General features: G+C 42.1%; 1 protein-coding gene across 10 annotated transcripts in view; it reads left to right on the top strand.

Moving 5' to 3' along the window:
* Ptk2 (protein tyrosine kinase 2) overlaps positions 1–24240 on the top strand; it is a 228940-nt gene that overhangs the window by 97398 nt on the left and 107302 nt on the right. For all 10 annotated transcript variants that reach the window (XR_013154538.1, XM_077105560.1, XM_076835444.2 and 7 more), the window contains 2 exons: positions 4672–4751; positions 4940–5002. Coding sequence is in view for 9 of the 10 variants with exons in the window: in XM_077105560.1 (XP_076961675.1) it covers positions 4672–4751; positions 4940–5002 (143 nt within the window). In the remaining variant the exon portion in view is untranslated. The remainder of the gene's footprint in view (positions 1–4671; positions 4752–4939; positions 5003–24240) is intronic.

Here is a 24240-nt window from a genome sequence, read left to right as displayed (position 1 = left end):
TATTCATGTTGGAGATTTCGGTTCTGGTCAGATGATGATGTGTGCACGTGGTTTCAGTAAAAGTTGTCCTGAACATGACTGCCGGGTGAGAGATCCTCAAATGGGTCATTAAATGTTGTTGACTCATTTTTAATATCTTGAAAGGTGTTAATCATCACATTCTAAAACTAGAATCTTGTAACACTATTTACTGTAAGGTAGGAGTCTGAAAAATACGTTTTGATGACAAAGCTTATGACTTTTAGAAACAAGAAAGTATATTTACCTTAAAAATTAGACTTCCTTCATCGTATAACATTTTTCTTTCTCTTGCTTAGCTCTCATTGGTTATAGCTGTTTTTGACTGCCACCCTTTTGCAATTGGCAGTGGCCATTAATTTCAAGGTTGCCACATTTGTTAAATTTCCATTGATGATGTTGAAGTTGTGTAGAACTCACTTGATGCTGTTGACTTATCAACCTGTAAGATGCCTGGATCTGATACAAAGTCCTCATTTGTTCACTCCTGTAAACATTTTATATTTAGCATGAGTATATTCACCTGTTATTTGTAAGAAATACCAAACAAATCAATGGTTTATTTAACAAAAGAATTCCAAGACAACAACCAAGTCTAGAACCACAACTAGGCTGTGGTGTGGAAATGTGTGAGGTGCCAGCTGTTGATCAATCTTTTTGTTTTCTCCAATTTATTATTTTTTATAATATTTCACTCAGATTATTTATTGTCAGAAATAAACTTCATCCTAAACTGTTTTGGCCTTGAAGCTACAGTTAAAGCATTTTTTGAAAATTGCAACCGGGTATGGTGGCACAAGCCCGTATTCACAATTCAAGAGACTGAGACAGGAGAATCACAACTTAATGAGGCCCTAAGCAACTTAGCAAGACCTTGTCTTAAAATAGAAAGGACTAGGAATCTGGCTCAGTGGTAAAGCATCATTGGGTGTCCAATCCCTACTAGAAAAAGAAACAAGGAATTGCAACTCTAAGTGTGAAATTTGAGTTTAAAATCTGACATTTTCAGTTGAAGTCGGGGTAGTCAGCTGCCCTTTTCCAGAGAGAAGATAAAGTTGTGTATAGGCCCAGGAGACCTGGGAGCAGGTGGGGAGGGAGAGAGAAGGTATTGGAAACAGGGTTGTTCATACTTTGTTTTGTACACATCCAGGGTTGTTTAGGCTCTGTTGTTTACACAACCAGCGTTGCTCAGGTTCTGTTGTTTACACTCGCAGGGTTGTTCCAGCTCTGTTGTGTGTATGCACAGGGTTGTTCCGGCTCTGTTTTGATATGTGCCATGTTTTTCAAGCTTTGTTGTGTACATGTACAAGGTTGGCATTACAAATTCCACTAGTATATGTAATTATTCAACAGTAAAAAATTAAGTACAGGTCTATCTTTCTATGAGTCGAATTCTCAGTATTGATTTGGTAGAATACACATGCCTGTGTATTTCCATGACTCAGAGAAGCTCTTGTGGTTAATGAAGATTTAGGTGGACTTTTAAATTTATATTAATCAACTCTTATTTCTTCATCATCCTTGTACACAAAAGATTTAGAAATAGAAAAGCAACAGAGGTAATTTTCTGGTAACGTGCTGCTGCTCCCTGGTGGTGTTTTTCCGCGACCTGGAGCTTCTGGGCGCTGGCTTTAGTATGAGTGCTCTTCTCCTGGGCAGTCTTCTGGAAACATCTGTACACTGCTGAACCTAGAATTAGTTCTCAGTAGAAATCCTGGCTGAAGAGAGAGTACCGAGCAATGAGCGGCCCAGTGGAACTGGCATGTGTCTCAATGGGCTGTTGGGTTGACGTGGTGTGACACTTGCTTATGTGACCCAGTTTAAATTAAGTTTTCTAGTATTTTATTTATATATATATATATAGTGCTGATGAAATTTACCCTGAAGAATTGTGAAGATCAGAAATGATGGATGTAAAATGCTGAGCACAGGACCTGTCCCCTGGTAGATCTCTTTAAGTAGTATATGTTTTTCTGCCATCATCTTGATCCTTTCCCTCAGGGTTTTTCTGAGGCTATAAGATGGCAATGATGATAGTGCCCTGCATATAAGTTGGCTTAAGGAGCCCATGTGCTTCTAAGCATGTGCTCATGTCCACACGCACATGCTTCATAGTGGGGTATAGTCTGCATTAAGGAACAGTAGGGGTCCATTCTGAGAAGTGTGTCATTAGGTAATCTTATTGTTGTGCAGACACCACAGAATGCACTGAAGATCTAAGACAGCTCTAGCATTCCACCATCACATATGCAGTCAAGCTACTGACTGAGATGCCATCGTGTGGTACACAACTGCATGTGCACATTAGCTTAAATGACCTGGTATGTTTCATTTATCTTGCAAATGGAAACAACCAATTCTGCAAAAGTAGAAGGCAAAGTCCAAACGTATTTCACAAGGGAAATGGACACCAAGGGTAAGGAACCCTGAGTTTGAAAGCCTGCCTCATGATGTGACCCTCTCAGGACCTTCAGAACACACAATCTAGAGGGTACAAGTTGGGCAGCCCTGGCACAAGCCAATGGGTGTGTTTTCTTTCTTCCCACTGAGAGGTACAAGGGCCTTGAGGCCTGCTGTGCCTATCTGTGCTGTCACCGGTCAAAGCCCTTTGCAGAACATGTGAATCACTTCATACCATAGGGTGTTCCAGGCCATGGTCAGCAGCTTTGATGCTCAAGAGTAAGTAAATTGAAGCTGTAGGAAAAACAACCCTAGAGCATGAAGTTGTTTGTAGGGGATTTTCTAGAGCTTGGTAAATTATCATTAACCCTTTTTGCAACTCATATGAATTCAGTTTTGAAGAATGAAATACAGGTCTAGATCATATTTTCTTATCTGTGAATAGTGTTTAGAAATTTCGGTGACTGATCTTCCAGCAGTTTTGTGTTTTCCTCAGTGTGTCATCAAGCATCTGTAGCTCTCCTGGAATATGCACCGGAAGACAGAACCACAGTTAGCTGTGGGGTTCCTCTACTGCAAACATCTGCCTCTGTGCCTCCCTTTTTTTGTATTCAGTGACAAAGCTGCTCTGGTGCAGACACTGAGATTTGACATTTGGATTGCTTTATTGTACAGAAGGGTGAGCCAATGGAAGTCTTAAGTGATTCGACTTTACCTACTGGGTTGAGTAATTTAATTCCAGTTGTCAGTCTCGAGTGTCTGCTGTGCAAGGAATAGAAACTATTTTTGCTTATAAGTCTCATCTACAAAATATCCACACACAGAAATACTCTCCAGTGTGTTGGCTACTTATCTGTTCATTCATTTAATCAATATTTATTGACCACCCAGTCTAAGTGCCTGTGCAGGCTTTGAAATCATGTGTTGTCCCATGCTAGGGACCAGCCAGCTCTCCTGCCCTAAGAGAAAGGAATGTGTGGGTGGGTGCCGGTGGCATCGGGTTTTTCATTCTCAGCAGGTCAAAGAAGAGTGCTCCCACCTGATAGAGACTGGTAACTGGGGAAAGTGTGACACTGGTGTGTGGGGAACCCCATGGGGAGCACTGCTGAACGAACACTGAGCAGGCCTGCTGAGTTGAGGTTCATGAGCATTCTCCAGCTGTCACGTAGGAAGCATAGAGAAGTGGTTGGCTTCATTGTGGGATGGTTTTATCTAGCAATTAAAGGAGATAAAGGGGAGACAAAAATATCCAAAGAAGAAGGTCATAATGATGACCTCCCTACCATTAGACAGACTGAGATTGGTGTGAAGTGAGGGCCAATGAATGGGGTAGAAGTCGTAGAGCCAGTGTGCCAGCAGGCTCAGAGCTAGTAGTTGAAGAGCATGGTGTTTGAAATTTTTCCAGGGCAATAATCAACATACTATTTCTGTGAAGGGCCAGAGAGTAAATAGGTTAGGCTTCAAGGACCAAGAGACAAAATCAAAGGTCTTATGAAAGATTTTTGTATTGGTGCAGTTCATGGTGTAATGGAGTAAATGTCTGATGGTCCAGACACCCTTGGAGGGAGGTTCAGGACGTGTGCACCTATCTTCAGGATTTTTGCCGAAGTTGCTCTCAGCACTCATCTGTCAGAAGCGTGATTGTGTCTCAGCTCGAAAGACGCCTTTGTGCTTACAGCTAGCTGCTCACTGGCTCATCAGCACTTCTCATGGAGCATATTCATTGCTGGGAGGCATTTCTGATGTTTTTGTAGACTCTTTGCTTTCTGTTAGACTTGAAGCATTTCCTTGCTTTGCAGATCGGTCACATACAATCAGTGCTTAGGTAGAAACACCTCAGTTCTCTAGGTAAGTAGGTAAATTTCCATGGATTTGCACTGGATCCCCAAAATGCTGCAGAACTGTAGTCATAGCTTAGAAAATGCATCTGCTGCAAGTTTTCATGGAAAAAGATCTTGTCCTGCTTGTTTTTGCTTCTGACCCTGTGGGTAGGGTGCAAGGGAGCTTAGCATTCCTATGGTTCAGGTGTGTGAGTTGTTTCTAAATCCCATGTAAGCCAGCATCAATGACGTGAGCTTCTTTTAGCAGGAGACTATTGTTTCTTCAGTGGTATTTGGTGTCACTCATTTTATATCCAGAATCTGGAATGATAGTTTACAGTGTGAGTGGTCTATACAGGCACTCGGCAGATGCTGTGGAATGCCTGGGTGGAGTCGACCTTCCTCTGAACAGCCCCGCTTCCTCTCCTTGCAGGTTAAGAGCGACTACATGCTAGAGATAGCAGACCAAGTGGACCAGGAAATTGCTTTGAAGTTGGGTTGTCTAGAAATACGGTAGGTGGTGACCATACGTTGAGTGTTTATTTGTCAATGCTTTTCATTATTTTTGGAAAAATTTCCAAGTACTTTCTTCTAAATGAAGTGCAAGAAGATTCCAAATTACTTGCTTGTTACTATTGTTACCCTTTAACAACATATTTATTCTGTGCATACATATTTTAATTTGTCTTCCCTGGTTTTAGGCGATCATACTGGGAGATGCGCGGCAATGCACTGGAAAAGAAGTCTAACTATGAAGTGTTAGAGTAAGTACTGCACACCTGTCTAGACCCATAAGCATTCAGAACTGAATCATTTCTTAACGTAAAACTAAATATTGACTTGGACGCCATGTTTTTAAAATATATCTAGAAAAGAAAATGTTTTTAAAAAATTCTTGGTGTCATTAATTTTGTTAGGAAGCATTTAAATTTGTTGGTAGATGTTATGCTAATAATGTGTATGGCCTATCAACACGTTAATGCACTTTTCATCTACATTTAATCATGATGAGGGGTACATCGCTTCTGATTTACATGGAGTTCTAGTATTGCCTGTGCACTATTGCTCATGTTCTCTGTATATTAAGGAATTTTTTCACAAATGGAGGAATAGGGATTACTTGTTGCCCATGCATCAGAAAATTTAAAATATCTTAAAGTTTCTCTGATAATGAAATTGATTCCTACATTAGACTCAGATGATTTCGTGTGTACGTAAGCTGAGCTGAGCTTACGCCTTGGCAGTCTTGGGAGTTCTGCAGTTCATCTTTTGATAATTCACCAAAAGCTAATTGATATTTGTTTTATTCTTGTAAAGGCCAATTTTATTTTCATTTACAGTAGTACAATATTTTGCCAACACACTTTCTTCTCTGTCATCTGAAATTCTTCTGGCATTTGAGAGATGCTGGTAAAATACAGTGAAAATTCTCCATGTAATAAAGACTTAATGGTATTAGATTTCATCTGGACTTTCTAGGTGTGTCCACCTGTTCTCATGCTGTGAGCTTACCATCCCTGTTTTGAGAATAGGATTTTTCAAGGGAGATATAATCATTTAAAAATCAAAGTAGAAATGAATAGTTTTGGAAGTCATTACAAAGCATTTGAAATCATTTGAAATGATGTTGGGTAATAGTAGATATAGCCTTTATTTTGGTACTTACATAAGTGTCCTTTGGGCCTGTTGTGTCATGCATGTGCACGTGGCCCAGCAGTCCGTCTTGTTGCAGAACTGTGACTTAATGCACCACTGGGCCTTGGAGCTCAGCGTCTCACTTTCACAGTGCTTTGGCACAATAGTAGATACTCACCAAATACTTGTAATTGTATGTGTTTTATAAAGATATCTCACCTGGGGCTGGGGATGTGCGCTCGCCTGGCATGCATGCGGCCAGGGTTTGATCCTCAGGACCACATACAAACAAAGATGTTGTGTCTGCCGAAAACTAAAAATTAATATTAAAAATTCTCTCTCTCGCTCTCTCTCTTAAAGAAAAAGATATCTCACCTGTGTTGTGCCTCTTAACAGATTAGATAAATGCAAATTAATTAATTGTTTGACTTCAATTAAAAACTGTAGAGATCAATTGGGTATCTTACTAGTCACAGTTATTTTAAATGGAATTTTTTCAGTTCTTCAGTAGCTGGTGTGGTAATAATGATACCATTAATGTCATTAAAATAGTAAAACTATCATTCACTATAGTTTGGATCTTTTATTTAAAAGTTGCCACATTCTTCAGCTTGAAAGACTTTCCTTAATGCTGAAAATACAAATTGCCAGAATCAGAGAAATCATTGAAGGTCTTAATGAAAACAATTTTTTGTCTTCATTTCAAAAAGACATTCAGGAAAAATAGGAGTGATTTTTATCATCTTAGTGGTTTGCTTAGTTATCTGTTTCTTTGTCCATTTCTTTGCTTATTAATTCACTTGAGAGCCATCATCGAGTGCCTTTTGAGTCCTTGGTAGTGAACTGCTGGAGACTGAAAACTCAGTAATACAAAATTATCATCCTGGGTAAGCTCATTACTAGGTGGGAGGGTCTCAGACATGTCAACAAGATCACAGAACAGCATGCTAGAAGCTGTGTGTCCACTGAGGTATGCAGGGTGGACCTTGAGTGGTCCCACAGCAGAATGCCATGGGCTGGCCTCACAAACAAGGAAGCAGCTCAGGCAGCGTTTGCAATGGGCAGAAGTGGTGCCTATGGGCTCTAGTCCCAGGAAGGAGCCCAACATGCCCCGAGGGTGGAGGATCCCTGGGCATCTGAGGGAGAGAGGAGTGTGTCTGTCAGGTCATTAACACTCCTCAGCAAGCACGGGCATTTTGCCCTGGGGCCTTGCTGAATCCTTCAGCCATACAAAGCAGGGCAGTCTCTGAAGAGGTTTGTGGTTTAGAACTCTATACTCAAGAATTAGAATTATGTTAAAGAAGGTTGGAAAGGGGAACAAGAATTCAAGAGACTCTTGAATCTTTCCATGGGAGGAATAAGGAGTCTCCGAGTAGTGATGGAGCTAGTGTCTGCATGGAGTCCACAACAAAGGGTGGGGCTCTTGTCTCTGGTTTTGCCCTGAGCACCAGGGCTGTAGTCAAAGAGAAACTACTGGGCACGTTCACTTAGTTCTGTGGGAGTGCTTGTGTATTTTTAAAGGGAAGAGGAAAGGGAAACATTGGCTCATTGCATCTGCTATTAAATCACTAATCAAAGCAGTGCTTAGAACCCATGATGTGCCCAGCACCAGAGGTGGTTTCTCACACAGTTCTCCATGTGCCTCGCTCTAGGGAGGGGAGGAACCAGCATGAGCCTAGAGGTTCTCATAGCACTGGAAAGAAGGAATCAGCAAGAAAGGTTGTGTCCCAGGGACACAGGAGCCAACTGAGGTGCTCTCAGTGACAAAAGTGGGAAGAGTTCAAGGAAGAAATTAAATATGTAGCTTAGATAATGAGCCAGAGTATACAGTGAATACCCAGAATTCATACTAAGATGATAATTTGAACATACAATGTGCAGTCTGTTCTGCAGAATTCCCAATGCTTTCTGTAGACATCTCCTCCCAAAGGTGGTGGAGTGTAAGACTATCCCAAGACTTAGGCTTGCTTCAAAGAGTACCAGGTAAGAGGGAGCATGGGGAACAACAAATGCTGCATGGAGGAACCAAGCAGGCAGCCTCTGCCAGGGCGTCCAGGTCAGTGCCAGTAGGGACAAGTCTTATTGACAGTGTGCCACCGTGATGCAATGTGTTGAGAGTGGTAGTTCACCACTGTGGTCCTTCTCTCCAAGCCTTTCGCCAGTCTATCATGAGAATAACTCCCTGCAAAGCCCAGTTGAGGATCATTTTATAAAATACCTAACCCTCACTCCTCAAACTGGCAATGCAGATCATCAAGGAAAAAGGCAAGCCCAAGAGACCGGCAGTGCCAGGTGGCACCTACAACAGAGAACATGATTTTAAATGCAGCATGCTGTTCCACCTAGGAGCCTGGCCCAGAGAAGGGACATCCGGTCAGGTGTGACCAACGTACAAAGTGATGCAAGATGGTAATAGCAAGGCACCCAGGTATGGGTAGACGAGGTATCATCTCTGCAACCTGGGAAATCTAAAACTACTCTAAAGTGAAATGTTTATCTCAAGTTTTAAAAATCTGGTGCAAGAAGTAAAATCAAGAATCAATAATTGGGATGGATTAAAACTAAAAAGATTCTTCCTTCAAAGGAAACAATCAAGAACATGAAAAAAGCTGGGTGCGGTGGTTCACTCCTGTAATCCCATTGGCTCAGGAGGCTAATGTAGGAGAATTGAAAGTTCAAAGCCAGCCTCAGCAATTTAGCAAGACCCTAATCAACTCAGACCCTGTCTCTAAATAAAATATTTTTTAAAAGAATGTGAGAGAGATCTACAGGATGGGAGACAAATCTTTGCATTAATCGCCTGCGTTAATCTCCAGGATATATGAAGAACTCAAAAAACTTAACACCAGAAAAACAAATAACCCAATCAATAAATGGGCAAAGGAACTGAACAGATGCTTCACAGGAGAATACGATCAGTTAACAAATATATGAAAAAATGTTCAATATCTCTAGCAATTAGAGAAATACAAACTAAAGGTACACTGAGATTCCATCTCACTCCAGTCAGGATGGCAGTTATCAAGAATACAAGTAACAAGGAAAAACCAAGAAAGCAGACAGGCAGCTTCTCAGCAAAAAAAATAGAGGTACTTTTCTGGAATTTAAAGCTGGACATTCAAAGCAGATCGGGAACTCAGGAGGTTGGATATAATAAAATAAGGAAAAAAATCCCCAGTGGCACAGCCACTGCCATGGCTGGGCTAGAAGCACCGGCCAGAGCGGTCCCTCCATAAGCATAGTAGAGGGATAAAGGAATTAAAGAAACCCTCATTTTTGGGAGGCCCAAGATGTGTCTGGGTATGGAGCATATAGAGATTAAGGACATTGCCGGCAAATCAGAAAGATTCGCTGCACAGTAGTGGTGAAATGGGAAAAGAAGCTGATGGCCTGATGAAGACTAAAGAAGGAACCATTTTGCAGCTGCTGTGCGGTGCGGGGGCCAGCAGCTATGGGGGCCAATTCCTGGCAAACCCAAGTTTGGCCTAAATTATAGGCCCAGTAAACAAACATGGAAAGAGGTTTACACAGGGGACAACTGGTCTTGGAAACCCACCTGGCTCTACCCCTCTCCCTCCAAACCAGTTGTTTGGAGGACCTGCTGGGAGAGACACACATCTGACTGGGAACTCGTAAGAGCAGGGTCAGGAGAGATTGTTTGGATACTGAATCTGAGGTCAGGAAACATGGTATCCGAAGGTGGCTTAGGGGACTAAGAATCGGGTCCCCAACCATATGAGCAGGACCCAGAGGAGATCCCTGGGGTACAGTCTTTAAGTTCGGAGTAGGAAGTGCTAGACACTGAAGGTGTGCTGATTTAAAATCTCCAGGCCAGTTGGCATTCAGTGAAGAGCTTGGAGCCCATTCAATCCTAAACCCTGTCTCCAGATCTCTGCCTGTGGGATGACCTCTCTCATTCTAGCAATCTAGGGGGTGGAGCATCACACTCCAGAAAACCCTGAGAGGAAAAACTGAGAATCTCTTGAACTCCAACAGAAAGAAATCTTTACCTTTTCTTTAAGATCTTTATTTAAAATTCTTTTTCTATGTTTAATTGTGATCTTAAGGTTTCATGGCTATTTATACATATTCATATGTGGGTTTTCCCCCTCATTTCTAGCATTTTTGAGACCAGTTATTTTTCATGAACTAGTTTTTGTGAACTATATGTTTGATTAGTATATTTTAGTTTTACTTTGTATTCTATTTTTATTTTTAATTTTTTTAAAATTTTTTACTTATATGTATTTTTTCTCCTATTGTTTCCCTTCTCTCTTCTGCTAACAGCCACTCTATTGTTCTCACTCTTCCTTTTTTACTACTTCTCTCCTCCTCTCTCATAATCATCACATCCTATATCACTTCTGTTCTCTCCCTGTCCACCATTTGAAATTATAAACCCTTTTGCAAACTTGCTGTTTTTATGGTAGCTAATAACCGATCATATCATGTCTGTTGATTGTGATAATTAACATTGTAGATGACATAATAGGAACTATTTGGTTTAAATACTGTATATTGTTTGCATTGGTCATTGTACTTATTTGTCTACCCCTAAACAGGTACTGAAAACCTTCAGGGACACTGTAAGTCCACTGGGTAGAAACTCTACTGCCTCAGATCCATTCCACTAGATGGGTAGACACACAAACAACATGAAAAAGCAAGGGAACAAATTGCCCCACACAAACCAAGATGCTACAGTAACAGAATCCATCAACACCGAAGTGGAGGAAATGTCAGAGGAGTTTAGAGTTTACATAGTTAAATGGATCAGCAAAGTAAAGAATGGTATAAGAAATGAAACCAGAAGATACAGGAAGTGAAAGATAACTTCAAAAAAGAGGCAGAGATTGTGAGAAAAGAGAAAAGGCAGAAATCCTTGAAATGAAGGAAACAATAAATCAAATTAAAAAATTCAATAGAAAACATCACAAACCGACTAGACCACTTGGAAGATAGAATCTCAGACAATGAAGACAAAATATATAATCTTGAAAATAGAGTTAACCATGGAGTGAAGATGCTAAGTAACCATGAACAGAACTTCCAAGAACTATGGGATAACATGAAAAGACCAAATTAAAGATCTGTCAGAATAGATGAAGATGCAGAGATACAAACCAAAGGAATGCACGAATCTTTTCAATGAAATAATATTGGAAAGTTTCCCAGGCCTAAAGAATGAAATGAAAAATCACATATGAGAAGCTTACAGGACTCCAAATGTACAAAATTACAACAGACCCACATGAAGGCACATTATTATGAAAATGCCTAATGTACAGAATAAGGATAGAATTTTAAAGAATGTGAGAGAAAAATATCAATCAGATTACATATGGGGGGAACCAATTTGGATCTCACCTGATTTCTCAACTCAGAACCTCAAAGCCAGGTCCTATAAAACCATATACCAAGCTCTAAAAGAAAATGGATGCCAAGGACACTATATCCAACAAAATTAAGCTTTGAATTTGAAAGTGGAATAAAAACCTTCTATGATAAACAGAAGGTAAAAACAGTTCACAACTAGAAAGCCTGCACTGCAGAACATTCTCAAGCAAGTATTCCATGAAGATGAAATAAATTTTTTTTAAAAAGTGGAAACCAACAAAGGGAGGAACTACACTAAAGTAATAGTCAGTCAAAGGAAAAACTAACTCAAACGAAAAACTAGAAATAAACCCAAATGACTGGGAATACAGATCATATCTCAATAATAATCTTGAAAATTAATGGCCTGTACTCATCAATTAAAAGATACCGACTAGCAGATTGGATTAAAAAACAAGACCCACCAATGTGTGCTCTCCAAGAGACTCACCTCATAGTCAAAGATGCCTACAGACTGAAGGTGAAAGGGTGGGAAAAAACATCCCTCAAAAAATTCATATAAACAAGCAGGGCTTTCTGTCCTTGCATCAGATAAAGTAGACTTCAAGCCAAAGTTAATCAGAAGGGACAAAGAAGGCCATTTCATACTTATTAAGGGAATTATATATTAACAAGACATAGCAACATAAATATTTATGCCCCAAACAATGGAACATCTATGTAGATCAAACAAACCCTTCTCAATTTCAGGAATCAAGTAGCCTACAATACAGTAATACTGGTTAACTCTAACATGCCTCTGCCCCCCCTGGATAGATCCTCCAAACAAAAACTAAAGAAGTTATAGAGGTGAAAAATACAATGTATAATTTAGGCTTGACATATAGAATATTTCATCCATAAATGACTGAATACATTTTCTTCTCAGCAGCACATGGATCTTTCTCTATGTAGACCATGTTATATAAGCTATCACATATGTTGACATACAATGTAATATTAATATATTTTTAGCATCTGTAGGGTTTTTTTTTGGGGGGGGGGAATGAGGGGTAGGTATCAGGGATTGAACTCAGTGGTACTTGACCACTGAGTCACATCCCCAGCCCTGTTTTGTATTACATTTTGAGACAGTGCCTTAGTGAGTTGCATAGCGCCTCGCTTTTGCTGAGACTGGCTTTGAACATGCAGATCCTCCTGCCTCAGCCTCCCAAGCAGCTGGGATTACAGGGATGCGCCGCTGTGCCTGGCTGTAGGGTTATTTTGATAGTTCCTTTTCCATTGAAATTAATTTTTGTGTTCATACTTTTCTTTCTTGGTTAGACTTCTGTATTTTTTATCAAATTTTATCTGTATTATTTATTTCATATATTTCTGCTCCTACTTGTTTTTCCTTCCCACTACATAACTTGAAAATAATTTGATTGTTAGCCTACCCTCTTTCTGATTCAAGTACTTTATAAACGTTCCTCTGAGTACTGTTTCATCCCCAAGATCCTGATATTTTAAGTTTTAATTACCACTTAGTTCAAAGCACTTTTTATTTACTTTTCTTGTCCTTTCTTCTTTGGTCTCTGACATATTTATAAGTATACTATTTAATTTTGAATTAGATGACGTGGGGATGAGGTTGTATATATCTTAAGGTGATTGATTTCTAATGTAATAAATCATGAAGGAAACAGTCTGCATGATTTCAAATTTTAAAGAAGGTGATGGAAATACTTTTTATATTGATTGTATTGGTTACATACATGTCAAAACTGATGAAAAGGCATATTTCAAATATGTGTGTTTTATTGTACTTCAGTTTTACCTCAATAAAACTATAGGGGAAAAAAGAATACAAGTAATGATAAATGTTGGTGAGGATGTGGGGAAAAAAGGTACACTCATACATTGCTGGTTGGGCTGCAAATTGGTGCAACCACTACGGAAAGCAGTATGGTGATTCCTAAGCAAACTTGGAATGGAACCACCATTTGACTCTGTTATATATAGTATGCTGATTTTAAATCCTTTGGGTGTATATCCCTCGGCATATACCCAAAGGATTTAAAATTAGCATACTGTAGTGATGCAGCCACATCCATGTTTATAACAACTCAGTTCACAATAGCTAAGCTATGGAACCAACACGTCAACAGATGAATAGATAAAGAAAATATGGTATATACACCAACATGAACTATTACTCAGCCATAAAGAAGAATGAAATTATGGCATTCTCTGGTAAACGGATGGAATCTGATACTATCATGCTAAGTGAAATAAGCCAATCTCCAAAAAACAAAGACTGAATGTTTTCTCTCATATATAGCTGCTGACTCACAATACATGGAGGGGAGGGAAGAGTGGTGGTTCACTGGATTGGACGAGGGGAATGGGAATGGGAAAGACAGTAGAATGAGTCGGACATAACTTTCCTGTGTTCTTACCTGAATACACGACCAGTGAAACTCCATATCCTGCACTGTCACAAGAATGGGAAGTTATGCGCTGTGGTTGTAGCTCAGTGGAAGAGTGCTTGCCTCGCATTCGTGAAACACTGGGTTCAATCCTAGCACCACATAAAAATAAACAAGATATTGTATCAATCTACATCTAAACAATTAAAAAAATAAAAGAATGGGAAGTTTTACTCCATGTATGTATGTCAAAATACATTCTACTGTCACATATAACCAAAAAGAACAAATTTTAAACACAGATTGTTAAAAATCCAAGCCAGACTAATTGGGTTAACAATTTAAAAAATTTTATCTATGTTAACTTACTTCAAATTGAGAACTAATAACAAAAATTATGAAAAGTGCACAAACTAAAAAGTTGTTCTTGGGGGAAAAAAATCTGGTGGGAGATTTGTGGAGGCCAAAAGCCAGCAAGAATCAATGTGGTGTTCTGTGGAAGTCTTTCAGGGCGTATGAGGTGGAGTCTGGACACAGTGCTGCTTCCCTGGTGGCAGGTTCCAGGGAGAATGGCCAGGAACGCATGGTCCTTCAGGATGTTTGGGGAAGCCTGCCCTCTGCCAGGACTGGGAAAACAATGGTGGGAATTGTGTTTCACCTTGCCTCTATGAGGGTAGAAAACCAAATTCCTGGAGGAATGAAGGCCAGGTGTGCTGGTTCCCAGGAGGGTGGATTCCTGAAATGTCTCTGGACAACGAGCTGACCTGTGTTTGGCAGTTAGGAAATCCAGGTGAAGGCAATGAAGAAGCAGGTGTCCACAGGGTGAAGTGGGCACGGTATGTCGCAGAGAGGAATTTTAAGTTCCAGATCTTACTGAGAATCAGTGTTACACTGAAGTTGGTAGAAATCCTGGGACAGGAGCGTAGATGAATAGAAGAGCACAGATGGGGTGCTAGTCGGTGGCTTCAGGGCTGTGGGGTTTTTGTGGAATTGCTGAACAGGAGGGTTATTGTGGCTGTCACCTGATCAGGAGGAATGGACACCCCCTGGGTTGATGAATTAGCTCCTCCCCAGGGGGTGTGGTTGAGCAGTTGAGTGGTCTCTTTTATGGTTGTTTGCTGTCAGCTTGCCTCTGTAGGTGGTTATGTGGCAGCCTGGTGGTTGCCGTGGTTGCCTCAAGGCGGGTAGTCCTTCAAATCCGTGAGCTACGAGGTCCCCATAGTGCCGAGCTGTTTCGTGCCCCTATCTCTGTGTCTTCATTCTGAGTCCACACTTCCCCCACCACAGTGGTTCTTTGCTGTTTTATAGCCTTGTGCACTCATTGTCTGCCTCTGTGAGAGGCTGTGGGTTCCCTGGGCTCGTGCAGCAGTGACCTGGGCTCCCGTCCCCATGCTGGTGAACAGCTGTCCACTTGCCGTTGGGACAAGTCACGCTCTTGGTGGCTATTTCCAGATTGGTGAAGTGGTCCTGCTGGTGCCTGCCTACATTCTGAGTGTTTGTAGGGAGTTAAGTCTAGTGATCAGTCAAGAGCCCAGCCCTGGACACACATGTTCATTATCCCAAAGAGAGGCCACCACTCAGCATGGGAGCACATCATCCAGTGTCTGCAGGAGTCATTTATTGATTTCATATTGAGCTCTTTTAAGTAGGTTTTAGTTTGTTTTCAAAGTTAATAATACTACATTTTAGTTAGGGAAAATTGAAACTACATTTCCAGATAGAAAAAACATCTTCCAATCCCATCACATCCTGATGATATCTTTGCAGTCCCACTGAACACCTTATAACTCCCTTTTAAATGCACAGATGTGCATGCCATGCATGGTTTTCATGTAGTGGAATGATGCTGAACATGTATCCTGCTTTTGTTTGTTTATTTTTGCAATCATGGGTGAGCCCAGGGTGTCCTACCACTGAGCTATATCCCTACCCCATCACCCCCACCCTTTTTTTTAACGTTTGAAACTGGATCTTGCCAAGTTGCTGAGGCTGGCCTCAAACTTGGGATCCTCCTGCCTTACCCCTCTGAGTAGTAGGGATTACAGGTATGTGCCACTGCCTGTCTGGAAGAGGTCTTTTTGTGTTCCTAGATACAAACATCAGATGATTGTGTGAGGGCACATCTGAGCAGCCACCTACGGTACACATTTGATCTACATAACAAAGTGTTGTGGCCATATTTTGTTGTTCATTTTGTCTAGAGAATAAAAAGTAATAACTTATTTTATTTACATTGTTTGATAACTGGTGACGTTACATAACTTCCATATGTGGCCGTTTCATATCCCTTTTGCAAATTGCATTATTTACAGTGTTTCTAATACACTTTTATGTTTTTCTTCATCAATATTAAAAAGTTTTTGTTATTTAACCCAGTGCTTGTAATATTTGTTGTATAGATTCTAGCTCATCTTTTGTCTTTCAACTTTGTATATATGGCTTTCATTATATGAAAATTTTTTTAATGTAGTAAAATCTGTCAGTTATTTTCATTTTGGTTTTTGAGGTTCAGGACCTGATTTTTTTAAAAGGCATGCAAAAACTTAAGATTATTAAGTGCTCATTCTAACCCTTTGTGAATTCATTTCTGTTTAATATCTCCAAATGTGTGGAATTCTTACAACACTTTTTTTTTCATATTTATTTTTTTAGGTGTTAGATGGACACAACACAGTGCTTTTATTTTTATGTGGTGCTGAGGATAGAACCCAGGTCCCGCCCGTGCTAGGCCAGCGCTCTACTGCTGAGCCACAATCCCAGCCCCATTACAACACATTTTAACTTTAGTCTGAGAAGTGCCTCTTGACTGGTGAGGCTGTCTTGGTGGATGAATCAAAAGTCTCAGACCCTCACAAGATGGGCGAGGCCTCTGCGGTGAGCGTGCAGCCCTCGCCCCTTACTTTATGCCAACTGCTGTATCTGCTCTGTGTGATGGGTCTTCACAGGTGTTGAGTTGCATCAGGATTGTGAGTGTCCTGGTAGTTTGTCTCTTGGAATACCAGGTGAGAGGGGAATATGACAGCCGGCTTGCTCTGTGGGTCTGCCAGGCTTTGCTTTCTTTGGTTCAGTGTTTCTACCTTCTTGGTGACTGAACCTTGTGCTATTTAGTGACCCTTTGTGCCTAGTGATATGGTTTTTGTTTTGGTCTTGAAGTCTGTTTTGCCCTCTTCAGATTGCTGTGGTTTGCTTTATTTTCCATTTTTTGCTTTCAACTTTCCTATGTCCTTAGACTTTTTAGATGTTTTCCTTGTAAATACCATGGAACGGGATTCTGTAAATGCAGTTTGCCAAATCTTTCTTCTGACTGATAGACCTAATGCATTTATGTCCATTACGATGAATGTTCTATACTTGTTTTTTGTTGCTGGTGTCCTGCTGTGTGTGTGCGTGCGCGTGTGTCTTAGGTGGATTTTCTTCTTCCAGATTTTCTTCTCTAATGAGTTGTGAATTTATAAATTATCTGACCCTTTTATTAGTTGCCCTTATACTTTATCTTCTGCATTAGCTAGACACATCTAGATTCTTAAATGATTTCATCTTCTTTGAAATAATGCAAGGACCTTGGAGCACACTGGCTCCCTTCGCTTTCCAGCTTACATGACAGTGTTTCTGTTAATTCTGTCCTTTCTTAAATTCCAGACATAGGACATTGCTATTACTAACCCCATAGTTTGTCATTTTATTTATTTATATTGTTTGGGAGGTACTGGGGATTGAACCCAGGGTGTTTTACAACTGAGCTACACCCCCCAACCTGTATTTCTATTTAACATTTTAGTTTTGAGACAGGGTCTCATTAAGTTGCGGAGGCTAACCTTGAGCTTGGAAATCCCTCTGCCTCAGCCTTCCCTGTTGCTGGTATTACAGCCAAGGTCCCTTGTGCTCGGCTGTCATTTTATTTCTTAAAACATCCTGTATGTACTTTGACTTCAAATGTAACATCCAAGTTGTACTTTCTCAGTTTTGTGCAGATGACATTCTGTTACAACTGCAGAAAAGGTCTGTTGGCATCTCTTCCTGGTTGCATTCTTTTAAGATCTTATTTTTGGTTTTTTGGTTTTACTCATGTCTTGAGCATAGATTTCCTTTTATGAATCTCATTAGGATATGGCTGGCTTCTTGCTCTGTGAATTCATGTGTTCTTTGGGAGTACATCTGTGATCTTTTCAGTTATCTGCTCGGTCTACCTCAGCGTTTCTTCTCCTCCTTCCCTCAGTGGCCATGTGCGTGCAGCTTTTTACCTCTGCTTCTGGTTTCTTAATTTCTCTTCAGCACTCCCTTGCCCTCGTACCCTGGCCGTTTGGCTTTTCGTTTACTGCTTTCATCTTCACCGAAGGCGTTGGTGGCCCTGTCCCCGTGGTCTCTGGTGTGTAGCTCTGTGTGGTCCTGTTTACCTATCGTGTGTCCTGTGCACAGCTGCGGTGTGCTGTTTGATAGTGACCACGGGGCACCATCAACATCTAAATCTGTGCTTACTTGATTCCTGGGAGGCCCTGGATTGGCTGAGCGAGGCTCCTGGGCTTCATTTCTACCCACTGGTGGCTTCTGGTGGAGCCATGGGTGGCCCAGAATGCACTGCAGCTGTCCGTAGCACTGGTCCTCCGGCTTGTGCCTTCTCACCCTGTCAATCAAGCATCCTGGTTGAGTTTCAGTCTTCCTCATACAATTTTCCTCTAATTTCTTAAAATATTTTATATATATATATGTTTGTTAACATTTAGTTTTTAGTGATAAAATTCTACTTTTGCTTTTGTTTTTGGTCTGGGGATTGAACCCGGGAGGGCTCTACCATTGAGCTACACCCAGCTAAGTTGCCCAGGCTTGCCTTAAACTTGAAATCCTCTTGCCTCAGCCTCCAGAATCACTGGAATTACAGGCATGTGTCACCACACTTGGCTTTCTGTTTCTGTCATTTTGTAAATTTCTGTACTTCCCATATAGTCTCAGTTCTAGTGCAGTGGTTGTATCTCTTGATACCTTAGAGGTGTGTAGAGACACTGCTGGGCTCTCCCTGCTTGGGTGCTAGGGCCTGGTGTGCTCTGGGCATGGTGTGGCTGTGTGACTGACCTGCAGGAGGACTGGGGCTCTCTGCTCTCATGCCCAAGGGCAGGCTTGGCAGTACTTACTCTGATTGGTTTTTGTTGGTAACTTGCAGCCATTTAGGAATTTTTTTTTTCAGTATAGAAAAGAATTATACATGAATATAGAATATTGTTTGTTTCTTATCATAATCTGGGTTCTCTTTTTCTTTGCCCATTATAAAAAAAATAGTTGATATTTGATTGGAAACTTTAAAGATAAGCTTGGTGATGTACAGTCTAGTACAGATGGCCCCTTCAGCTTTGCTACATTTCAAAATAGCTAGTTGAATTATGCTTAAAGTAATGACGCCAGCCTCAGATGATGGGATAAGCACCATCTAGAATCTTCTGTATTTTTTCTATAATTAAATTAGAGTTCATCATTCTTCCTATGTCCTTCCAACCCTGGTGGAACCAAGGTACCTCTTTTGTAGGTGAAGGAACAGTAACATGGCAGAGAGGTTCCAGACCCAGCGCTGGCACCTAACACCACCAGGAAACAAACAGCAGCACAAAGGAGGCTTCATCTGCATCTTCTGAGAGCAAGAGGCTGGGTACATAGGCAGTAGCCCAGGAAGTCAGATTTCTCTATCAGCTCTCATACTGCCTTGCTTACAGTGCCAGCAGACCAGCACAGTGCTACACACTGTCTTCCCAGTTGGTGTTAGAGCAGGAAGAGGCTTAACATGATCATCCTTCAGACCAGAACTTCACAGTGGGAAATGGTCGCAGCGAACCTGTTAACTTTGCATTTCACCTCCCTATGAGCACTTCACCTTTTTTCAGAATTTGCATCATTTTTGCATGTAGTGTGTTTTGCGCTGTAGTTGTTTGTATAATTGTCTCTATTCCCTCGTAGAATGTGAACTGCATCAATGTAGGGGGTCTACCCATTTTCCCCACACTTGACAGAGCATGTAACATTCATCAGGCATTTCATAAGAAATTTTTAGGATGAATAAATATGTGATTTGAAATTAGCTGAGGAAAGTTCTGGGGTGTAGCTCAGTGGTAGCTTGCCTGCCTGGCACATGAAGGGACTGGGGGTAGCTCAGCAGTAGAATGCTTGCGTAGCCCAAGTTTCATCCCCATCATGGTGAAAAATAAATAATATTAACCAAGATTGATTATATTTGTGATTTGTTTTCATTTCTCTTTTGTTTCTGTTGTCTTTCTTGTCAGTGGTAATTCAGTGCTTGCTTTATGTCTATAATCATATGGAAAGAAGGGGATGCTGACACAGTTGGCAGGAATTGCAAGTGGCTTCCCTGATATTGCATATTTGTCTCTCATTAAAACAAGTCCTAGACAGTGTTTCTCAGCCACCGGGCCCCAGATTGCTTTTCCCTTGCCATTTCACAGTCTAATGCCTCCTCGTGGCCTGGGGAGGCTACTGGAAACTACCCATCACGTGGGTATTCCACCCCATGAGTGGGCAGAGATGGACCTTCTCTTTCTCTCCTGTTTCAGGATACAAATGTGTACATAGTGCTTTCCCTTGGAGAGACCTTGATCTCACCTGGCCACATGAGGAGCTGGGGAGTGCAGCATTGTGCATGGCCAACAGAGTTCTTTTCATTAGCCAGGATGGAAGGGAGAATGTCATGAAGAGAGAGGTGGGACTCCGTACTGCAGGTAGAGAATGTTAACACCTCACCAGCTTGTAAGAGGGGTAATGTATGATTTTGAAGTTAAAGGACTTCTGTGCTATTTTTAGATTAAAGAGTCTCAATTCTGAGAGAGATGGAGAAAAGATAAGATAGGGATATATGAGAATACGCAATAAAGTTATATTTTGAAGTTAGTTTTGGTCATTTTTTTTGCCATGGCTTTAAATATTTGAGGAGTTATGTCCACATTGTATTAAGGTCACCAAACAAGGCCAGGTTCTTCTCAGAAATGAAGCTGAAAGAGAAGACAGATTTATCCTTGACATTGAGATTGACTCTCTCGGCCAGGTATTGGGCCCCAGGTTCCTTTTCCCTTGCCATTTCATAGTGACACACCTGTAATCCCAACCACCAGAGTGGCATCAGCAAGTTTTAAGGCAGCCTAGGCAACTTAGTGAGACCCTGTCTCAAAATAAAAATGGCCAAGGATGTAAGTTCAGTGGTAGAGCACTGCTGGGTTCAGTCCCCACATCCCCACCACATCCACATGCTTACTTCCCGTGAATATGGATATAATGCCCATTCCAGGTGAGTCCTCTAGCCCACTGCGTGTCTGTGGACATGAACATGTGTGCAAGGCAAAGTGTGGGCTGCAGGTGACTCGGCAGTTCCTGCGCCCTGGCGAGTGTTTAGTCTGCTGACTGGGAGCTCTGAGGGCAGGGTGTAGAGCCCTCTGTACTGTCTTCTTGCATGGTCCATTTTGAACAGCCAGGGGAAGGCGATGGGCCCTCCTTAGGGATACAACTGTGTGCTGGTTGCCAGAACCACTGAGTGGTACTGGAAAGTGCAGAGCTCAAAGGGAAAGAGAAGCAGACCCTGTCAGTCAGTGGTAGTCTGTCTCTCTTGCAGGGCAGAGTTAAAATAAATAATCAGGAGAGCTCTAGGGCTGGGTGTAACTCAGTGGTAGAGCACTTGCCTAGCCTGCATGAGGCCTTGGTTTCCATCCCCAGTACTGCAGAAAATAAAAATAAAAAGATGAAAGATTTGGGTTTAAAATTGATCCTGAAAATAATTGTAGGTCCCAGATGCCCTGAATTGCTGGAGCTATGTGGCTGGTTCTGAGCGATTGTTCTCTTGTGGTATCTGTGAGGCTTTGCTGCGGGTGGTGGTTCACACCTGCCTCTCTCCTGGAGAGGGGAAAACTCTGCAGTGGCTTCTCCCTTCCAGAGCCTGATGGCACTGCACGCTGAACACGTGCATTGAGCCACATGAACACTGCCTTCCTATGGCTTGGGTCCAGATTGTTGGAGTCACAGAGAGCAGACCACAGGAACCCTTCACCCCTGCAGCAGGAAGGCAGGGAAAGGAGCTTAGACACCCCCTGCTACATGGCCCTTTGCTGGTCCCTTCTGGCCTGGTGCAGGTTCTCCCCTCCCTTGCCCTGCCACAAGTTCTGTCTATCGTCTTTCTGAGTCTGGGGACCCATGTGGTTGTCCCCATGGTAGCTCTGCCCCATTCCCAGTGTCCATACACCTCTCCATTCCTGCCCGTACCTTCAGGCCTCCAGCACCAGGCCCACGGGAGGCAGTTTGCCTGAAATCCTAGAGTCATCCCCTGAACCCAGCCCTGCCAGTCCTGTGGAACATTGATGGAAAAGCCCTGTGTGTGCCCCATCTAGTTTGGTATCCACTTGCCACACAGAGGTATTGACCATTTGAGAAACAGTGAGTGTGGCCAGGAACGGAATTTTAAATTGATTTTAATAAATGGAGGTATAATTGGGTGCACATAGCTCGTTGCTACACTGTGTTGGACAGCACAGTTCTCACTTCATGTTAATAGCCTGTCATTTGTGTGTGGCTTCACAGGTCCCTCTGGACTGATGTGGGACCCTAGTAACTGATGCTCAAGGACTGGGGCTGTAGCTCATTGGTAGAGCGCCCGCCTCACATGTGTGAGACACTGGGTTCGATTCTCAGCACCCCGTAAAAATAAAGATATTGTGTCCAACTACAAAAAAAAAAAAAAAAAAGTTTTTTAAAATGTGAAAAAAACAACAACTGACGCTCAGGTTTAGGAGTTGGTGTTTGACAACATTCTGAAAGCTTCCTCTGAACTAGTTTCTTATCGAATTAGTTTAAATGCATTTAGGAGATACTCTTCAGTAGTTAATAATTCAGTAAAGAGTCATAGAGGCCAGTAGTTTTGTTGATGAGTGTAAGTTGCTTTTTATCTCAGTCACAGGTAGGACGGTTGTGTAGAGTTTGGCCTCAAAGAAGTTATATATCACATGGGTGAAACCAGTGCAGAGGTCTATGCCTGCTGAACCATGGCCACCCAGGTTGGAAAGGACAGCCTGCATGTCCTTGCCTGGCCTCCCAAGAGAGGTTTAAATTTAGTCTCCCAAGAGAGGTTTAAATTTAGTCTCTATAGCAGGCCTCCAGAAGTGCCAGCGGCCCTGGCACTTCTCCAGTTGCCTGCAAAGAGCCCTGCAGCGGGCTGCTCCCTGTGGTGGATTGCTAGGCTTTTCATGTCTGTGTGTCCTTTGGCCTTGTTTTATTTTATCACCTGCCAGACATCTGAAAGAGTTCTGATATACTGGTATAACTCCATTATTACTCAAAAGTAGTAGGGAAAAAACTGCATACATGCCACTTGTTGGCCTTGAGCTTTTCTTTTTAATGTAGGCCTCCTCCCTTTGAAGTAGGAGTAACATAGGAACAAGCCATTTCCAAGAAATATGCTGTCTTACTTTTCTTCAAACATGCAACCTCTTGGTCTATCTTTAATTTTCCCATTTGTAACACAACCCAGCATAAGATTTTTTTCCCTCTACTTGGCTCTGTGAAAATTAGATGTGCAACCGTTGGGGTTAACAGGCATTGACAGCCTCACTGCCTGCAAGAGCACCTTTCCGCTCTGGCCCTTCCCTTCACCAGAGATGGCCATGGCCAGTATCCTTGTGGATTCCCACTAGGAAGGCTCATCCCCTCCCCAGCCCTTTGTGGCCAGAGCTACCTCCCTGCTGTGCGTAGGGAGGGACACCAGCACTCACTCTGTCATTGCCCTGCAGCTGTGCACATGCTCTGCCCACCCCACTGTATTGCTGTCTCTGGGGCACCATCAGAGCCCCCATCCTTCTGCCTTGCCACTTGCACTTCCACTGGGTTTCACAGGTCACATCTCCCTCTGCGCTAAACAGGCATGGGCAGCAAAAGCTTTCTTGGCCCGAAGAGCTGATAGGGATGTTTAAGGAGATAAGGAAGCACATTCTTATCTAATGTTTGGCACCACTGCATGCAATCTGTTCTGACTACAGAGTTATACCCAGACCTTCCCACAGCAGAGCCAGGTCCACATCCAGGATGCTCCAATTTGGAAATACATGTTTTTATTATAGAACAGCTCCCTGTGAGGAAGATAGGGAAGAAGGTGCTGGGAGTGCCTGTCCCTCTTCCTGCACAGTCTGATCGTCTTTCCTTATCAGCAGTGATTGGCACAGGGTCCTTGGAATGCAAAGGCCCTGTGAAGACACTGTGGTTTTAGGAGGGTGCCACTTGGGTGGGCATGTTTCTCTTTGCATCCAGTACCAGATAGGTAGTAGCAGTTCCAAAAAGGTAAGAAAGAAGTTACAAACAGAAGGGTTTCAGAGAAACTCAAAACCAGGAATAGTTAAGTGAATCGGCTGGTAGGTAAAAACCAGGAAATGGCTTGTCACGGAGCTAAGGAGATGTGTAGGGTGTGGAGCATGATGATAAACACAAGCAGACCCATATCTGAGGCCAGCGCTGGCTTTAGCACGGAATCTACTGGTCAGGTGCTGCCTTGCCTTGTGCTGGAGGTGTTTGGCCACAGGTGAACCCTGTGTGCTGACTCGGCTGTAATGCCTGTGTGTGTTCACAGATCCACTGATGTGGGTCTGCAATGGGGA

Source organism: Callospermophilus lateralis, chromosome 16, assembly GCF_048772815.1.
Source record: "Callospermophilus lateralis isolate mCalLat2 chromosome 16, mCalLat2.hap1, whole genome shotgun sequence".
Taxonomy (NCBI): Eukaryota; Metazoa; Chordata; class Mammalia; order Rodentia; family Sciuridae; genus Callospermophilus; species Callospermophilus lateralis.
Note: the sequence above shows the minus strand (reverse complement) of the source record. Positions and strands in the feature narration are given on the sequence as shown.